General features: G+C 38.9%; 1 protein-coding gene across 1 annotated transcript in view; it reads left to right on the top strand.

Moving 5' to 3' along the window:
• The first annotated feature begins 384 nt into the window (after positions 1 to 384).
• The window catches only part of LOC150088192 (adhesion G protein-coupled receptor G6-like), a 127177-nt gene continuing 120208 nt past the window's right edge, over positions 385 to 7353 (top strand). The window contains exon 1 of the mRNA XM_090370065.1: positions 385 to 438. Within this exon, the coding sequence (XP_090226191.1) occupies positions 436 to 438 (3 nt within the window). The 5' untranslated portion in view covers positions 385 to 435. The remainder of the gene's footprint in view (positions 439 to 7353) is intronic.

Here is a 7353-nt window from a genome sequence, read left to right as displayed (position 1 = left end):
TTAATCAGTAAATCAGATGATGTACATGTCACTGGCGTTGTGTGTGTGTGTGTGTGTGTGTGTGTGTGTGTGTGTGTGTGTGTGTGTGTGTGTGTGTGTGTGTGTGTGTGTGTGTGTGTGTGTGGAGAGAGAGAGAGAGAGAGAGAGAGAGAGAGAGAGAGAGAGAGAGAGAGAGAGAGAGAGAGAGAGAGAGAGAGAGAGAGAGAGAGAGAGAGGTTAGATTTTTATGTGCATAACAACCTTAAAAATATACTAATGTTTATTTATGATTTAATATAGAATGAAAATAGGACAAATCAGTCTGTATGTGCTTTCTGGGACCAGCAGCTTAATGAAAATCATGGGCATTGGTCTACTGCAGGATGTAGTTTTCAAGGTTTTCATAATGATCGATACATCTGTGAGTGTGATCATCTCACTAATTTTGCTGTTGTAATGGTAAGAATTTTGAATGATGTTTACTTTTGTTTTGCAAAAAGAGACATTTATTATCTGTGTGTCTGTGTCTTTTTTTTTTTTTTTTTATAGTTGTTTGGTTTTTTTAGGAGCATTAGCAGCTAAGGCCATATTGCTCCGGGGATATGCGGTGGTCATTCCCTGACCTTTCCGCATCTTCCGTATTTGGTGGTCATGGGCTCGAACCCCGGTCTAATCAGAAACGTTTGCTACGCACTGCCACTCCTGCCCACTTGGCTATGGAAGTGCCCTTTTTTTGTTTACAGTTTACAAAGTATTATGGAAAACCCCGTAAATGTTGTTGGAGTTTCAACAACAACACTTATGCTGAGACCACCTCATCTCTTCTGTTAGCTAACTGAATTCTGCATTTAAAAGTTAAAAAAATTTAAATGCAGAACTCAGTTAGCTAACATAGTTACAATTTGTCCTATTGTAATTAATAGGACAAATTTTTTGGAGAATTTAGATTTGGCTCACTTTTAATTTTAATTAAGTTTGGTATTCATGTTAGATTTGTGCCATTCATAAAATTCTTGTCACTGACTAAACAGGCCAATTGTAAAGTAAAATGTTTAATAAATATACAAAAAATATGAAGCATAAAGCATAAATAAAATAGTAAATAAATAAATAAATAAAATAATTTAATAACTAAAAAAATAGTAGTCCTTTCGATGGTAAGAATAGGTCATACTTCTCTGACCCACCTTTATTTACTCACAGGGAACAACCCACCACAGTGTCCACTTTGTAATATAAATCTGAGTACTAAACACATTCTCATTGACTGCCCTTACTATGAACAAGACAGAACTACAACCCTGCTATCACTGGTGAATCTTGGTAGACCAATAACTTTAGAGAATCTCATTGGAGATGATGCAGATATTTCCGAATTTTTCAACTTCTTAAAGTGAACTGGACTTTTTAATCAATTCTGAATTTATGAAACTTTCTCATTTCTTTTTATAATAAATGAATAGGTGCATTATAGCCAAAGTAGCTTATTTGCCATCAAACCCCCATATCAACAACATAACATACTTAACAGGCATTTTCCCAGATATTACTGTACTTGTGTTAAATGTACTTGTTAACAGGAGAGATTGCTTCTACAGGGATGGGATACACTTAAATAGAAAGGGTGCAAGAATATTTGCTGATGCTATCGAGGCAGTGTTAGGTGGGTCGGAAAACTGCTAGCTTGGGGGGAGACAAAGACCAATAGATTGACAGTAGCCACTGGCAGAGGTGAAAGAGATTCTTACACTGCTTCTATTAGAATGAGCAGAAGCCTGAAAAACAAGATGCATGGTATTTCAGAGACTGCTGGGAGCCATTGCGGTACAAGTAAACACATGGGTTGTGTTAGGGTAGCTAAGAATAGAAACAGGTGCAGGTATACTTGCGTGTACACCAATGCTAGGAGTTAAGTAAATAAATTTGATGAATTTGAGGAATTGCTCAAAACATCAAAGGCAGATATTGTTGGGATATCAGAGACGTGGTGTCACACAGATATAAGGGATGCAGAACTGGAATTTGGGGAGTACAACGTCTACAGAAAGGATAGAAGGATAGGAAGGGGGGAAGGGTTATGCTATTAGTTAAGAAACACATAAAAACAAAGGAAGTGAAGCCAGTCGACATCGCCGCACAGTGCAGTGTTGAGTCAGTTTGGTGTGACATAAGCATTGGGAGATCAAAATTGAGAGTAGGAGTGTGCTATAGGCCTAATGACTCTGATGAGTATAATAAGGAACTGTACAGGGAAATAGAGTGGGCCAGTAAATCAGAGAGTCTTATAATGGGAGATTTTAATTTCCCAGATATTGACTGGAATTTGGGGGCTGGTTACTCACGCACTAGCAGGGCTTTTGTGGATTTATTGGATGATTGTTTTCTACATCAGCATGTTCGGGAGGCAACTAGAGGGAGTAATACTCTTGATTTGATTATCAGCAGTGATTCTTCATGCATTAAGAATCTGCAGATAAATGAACCACTAGGTGGCAGTGATCACAGTGTGCTGAAGTGGGATTTACTCAAAGAGGTAACTACCATTAGGGGTAAAGGGAAGGGTTATTGCTTCCGTAAAGGTGACTACGATGGACTGAGACAGTATTTAAATTCTATACAGTGGGACCAACTGATGATGTTACCAACAGCAAATTCAAAATGGGAAGCATTCAAAGAACTTATCTTGGAAGCTACTAGGCTTTACATACCAACTAAGAAATATTGTTCAAGGTTTAGGCCAAAATGGATGTCAGATGAACTAATGAGGCATATGGCAGAGAAAAATGCATGGGATACTTACAAATTAACACATGACACAGAAGCCTATGATAGATACAAGTTGATATGCAACCAAGTTACAAAGGAGGTTAGGCAGGCGAAGGCAGATTACGAGAAATCCTTGGCAAGGGATGCAAAGAAAAACAGCAAAGAGTTCTTTACTTATGTAAACTCTAGAAGGAAGGGGATGAATCAGATTGGTCCACTTGATATTGATGGGTCAACTGTTGATGATCCTGCTCAGGTAGCTAACAAACTAAATGAATATTTTGCATCGACATTCACACATGAGGAGTTATTCAGCAAGGGGAGTGCCAGAGGGTGTATTCAACTCTAGCAGTAAGCTACAGAATCTTGAAATAACTGGGAGTAAAGTGGAGGAGAAACTGTTGAAGATAAACACAAGAAAGGCACCCGGGGTGGATGGGATCTATCCAGTTATATTAAAGGAGGCAGCAAAGGAAGTAAGCAAACCCTTAGCCATAATTATGAGAGCTTCCTTGGACTCAGGGGAGGTACCCATAGACTGGAAATGTGCAAATGTGACCCCAATTCACAAAGGAGGATCAAAGGCTGACACAAGTAATTATAGACCTGTGAGCTTAACTTCTGTTCCAGGAAAATTAATGGAGGCACTGGTTAAAGAAGCACTGCAGGATCATCTAGACAAGAATTCAGTTATAGCTCAGACACAGCATGGTTTTGTTAAGGGGAAGTCTTGCCTGACCAACTTGATTGGATACTATGATGCAGTCACAAAAGAACTGGATGCAGTTAATAACTTTGATATTATATACTTGGATCTTAGAAAGGCTTTTGATACTGTTGCACATGGAAGACTGCTACACAAATTGGAGCAGTGTGACATTGGAGGCAAATTGCTGCTATGGATAAAGGGGTGGTTGAGGGGGAGAAGACAGAGAGTGGTAATCAATGGACACTGCTCATCGTGGACTAATGTTTTTAGTGGAGTCCCTCAGGGCTCAGTGTTGGGTCCATTATTGTTTTCTGTATTTATAAATGATATTGATGATGGTATATCAACCTTAATGTCCAAGTTTGCAGACGATACAAAGGTTGGCAGGGTTGTCAAGGACACTACTGACACTATGCTGCTGCAACAGGATCTGGAAAGGTTGAGCAGATGGGCTGAGAGGTGGCAAATGAAGTTTAACATTGACAAATGTAAATTACTACACATGGGAAACAGCAACCTCAGAGCAGCGTATCAACTCTGTGGTACTACACTGACAGTGGTAGAGAATGAAAGGGACTTGGGGGTGGTTGTGCAGGCAGATATGAAGTTCTCTGAGCAGTGCAGATGGGCTGCAAGAGTAGCTCATGGAGTATTGTCAATGATATACAGGAATTTTTCCAGCAGGGATAAGGAGGTGATTATTCCATTGTATAAGGCAATGGTCAGGCCACACCTAGAGTACTGTATACAGGTCTGGAGACCTCATCTCAAGAAGGATGTAGAGATGCTGGAAAGAGTACAGAGAAGGGCAACAAGATTAGTGAATGGAACAAAGGGGTGCTCTTATGAAGAAAGGCTTAAGTTTTGCAAATTACAGTGTCTGGAGACTAGGCACCAGCGAGGTGATCTGATAGAGGTGTACAAAGCCTTGAATGGTTTGAGCATGCTCAATGCTGATGGGATTCTTCCTCTAGCTCAGAAAAATCACCTGAGAGGGCATAAATTTAAATTGAGGAAAGACAGATGTAGGATAGACGTGCGGAAATTTGCCTTTAGCCAGCGGGTGGTTGGTTGGTGGAACAGACTTCCATCCCTTGTGGTGGAGGTTGATAGCCTAAATAAGTTTAAGGCTCAGCTGGACAGGTATTTTGAACGAACAGAGGGGTGAAGTGGAAGTGGGGTTTTTTTTTTTTTTTGGCTGATGCTGCATAAGCTTGCTTTCTTGCATCAAATGCCTCTACTAATGCTAATGCTAATTATCTGTATAGCCTCTGATGATATAGTTGTGCATGCCCTGATCACACCCAATAAGCAAATGCCTGTGCTTGTAAAGTATATTTTTGCATTACCACCTTACTTATTCTATGTACCCAAGCTCCTGAGGCATAGTGATGATGGGGACAAATAGACATTCATACAAAAGGTTTATTGCCTGGCCTTTTATACCACAATCAGACCTTATAACCTTCCGGAGCTTGTGTACAATGTTTGAATCTTTTTCTTAAGATATTTAGCATGCTCATTAAAGAACAGCCTTTCTTCAACTTGTATTCCTAAATATTTTGTGAATTTGACATGCTGCACTTTCCCGCCATTCAGCCTGATAGTCGGTGCTCTATTCTTGCTTATCTTACCTTTCAATAGAATTTGCACAGTCTTTTCTTGTGAAATCTGCAACTTATTTATTCTTGACCATCTGTACAATTCTCTTAATACATTTTCAGCTCTGTTCTGTAATTAAGAACAATTCCCAGTAATCAGAATTGCTAAATCATCAGTATAGGTTATATATCTTGTTCCTTCTGTGTCTTTGTTTAAGAATTCATCTAAAACAATATTCCAGATGAAGGGACCTATCACCGAGCCTTGAGGTCATCCACAGAATACACTTCTTGTAATTTCAGTATGTAGTGTCTTAACTACGATTCTTCGATCACTAAAATAGTTTCTAAACACTGAATATAAGGTACTAGAACCTTATGTTATTCTTACTATAATACTATCCCACCAGAGTTGATCGAAAGCACCTTTGAAATGAACATGGACTGCTAGTACATATCTCGAATTGCCCTCCTCTACAGTCTGGATTAATCTATGTACTGCACCCTCAGCACTTAAACCTTTTTTAAATCCATATCGACTTTCTCAGGACATAGATTTTTCATTATATTTAATCATCAATCGGCCCACACAGAGCCGTTCATAAACTTTGTGTAGAACCGAAAGGAGAGCAGTCAGTTGATATGCACCATCATTCATTAGTCTATCTGTTCCTTTTAATAAAATTTTCAATTGTGCTTCCTTCCAACTCTGTGGCAAAATATCATCTTTTAAGCACCTATTATACATACTGGAGTTAGTGAATATGCCCTTTTCATAATAATTACTTCTATTTTATCCAGGCCTGGTGACTTGCCATCCTTCTTGCACAGTGACGTGACCAGTCCATTGCCAAAGTTAACTCATCAAGAGTAAATTCTCTTTCTTGAATATCTGCTTTATATTCTAAATTCTTGGAAACAATTTGTCTTTGATGTAGAATCTCCGTGTCCGTTCCTTCCTGTGGAAAGAGGCTGTCCACAGGAAGAAACGGACATGGAGATGCTACCTGTGGAAAGAGGCTGTCTGGGATCTTGTTCACAGAGTCAGCCAAGTTAAGGTATGCTCGTTATCATTCCCTATAGTACTGGTTATGTTATTGTTGTTATTTGGTTTTTAGGAGCATTAGCAACTAAGGCCATATTGCTCCGGGATATGCAGTGGTCATTCCCTGACCTTTCCGCATTCTCTGTATTTGGTGGTGACGGGCTGGAACCCCGGTCTAATCAAGAAGCGTGTGCTACACGCACTGCCACTCCTTCCCACCTGGCTATGGAGGTGCATAGTACTGGTTATATCTGCCAAATTTCTCTTATTAGTTATCTTAAAAATTGAACCACGTGGATCTCGGGATCCTTGCTCTTCTGCAAATTTTCTCCAACTGTTTATCTTAGCAATGCTAACAGCTTTTACATACTCTCTTTGACATACTTTATACCTTTCCATGGTGCCTCAGTAGCCAGGTGGGCAGGAGCAGCAATGTATAGCACACGCTTCTTGATCAAACCGGGGTTCGAGCCCGTGACCACCAAATATGGAGGATGCAAAAAGGTTAGGGAATGACCACCGCATATCCCCGGAGCAATATGGCCTTAGTTGCTAATGCTCCTAAAAACCAAATAACAACAACAACCTTTCCACATAATAATATAATACTGTCAATTCCGGTTATTTGGAACACATTGGGACTAGTGCATTTTGGCCCAATTAAGCGGCTGCCCCAATTATCCAAAGTTTCACGTAAAAAAAATTTAAAATACACTGGACTCACGCTTTACAATCGGTTCATCGTACAATCAAATCACATTATGATGGACTCACCATAGTAAAGTACCGTTCACTATATGATGTGCAGTAAGCACCAGTCATTGTGATCACGTTTGTGATTTGAATTTTAATTGTATTAAACAACGATTCTAATTAGCAAAAATAGTAGGAATATTATCCACAGGCTATAAAAGTAAAGATATATTAAGCATAAATTTACCCTTTATTATCTTACCAATTAAAAAATTAAATGATATGTGAAAATTGGAAGAATATACGTGATAATCGGAATAATTAATACATGCTGTAATATGTACATATAAGTAGTTGGCATTTCTGTTCACTGACATTTGTGGATGGGGGTTAAAATTTAAAACAGTAAAAAGATAAGCAATCAATAACAAAGAACACGGCACACACAAATTGCAAGTAACACAACATGCGCAAGTGAGAACGGAGTAACGAGTTACAAAGCTTTAAAAATAGGAATGAAGAGAAGATTCTGAAAATTATTATTTTTAAATGATTGAAGA

This window comes from Mastigoproctus giganteus, chromosome 3, assembly GCF_048544385.1.
Source record: "Mastigoproctus giganteus isolate SK-2022 chromosome 3, ASM4854438v1, whole genome shotgun sequence".
Classification (NCBI taxonomy): Eukaryota; Metazoa; Arthropoda; class Arachnida; order Uropygi; family Thelyphonidae; genus Mastigoproctus; species Mastigoproctus giganteus.
This window is presented reverse-complemented; position numbering and strand designations above follow the sequence as displayed.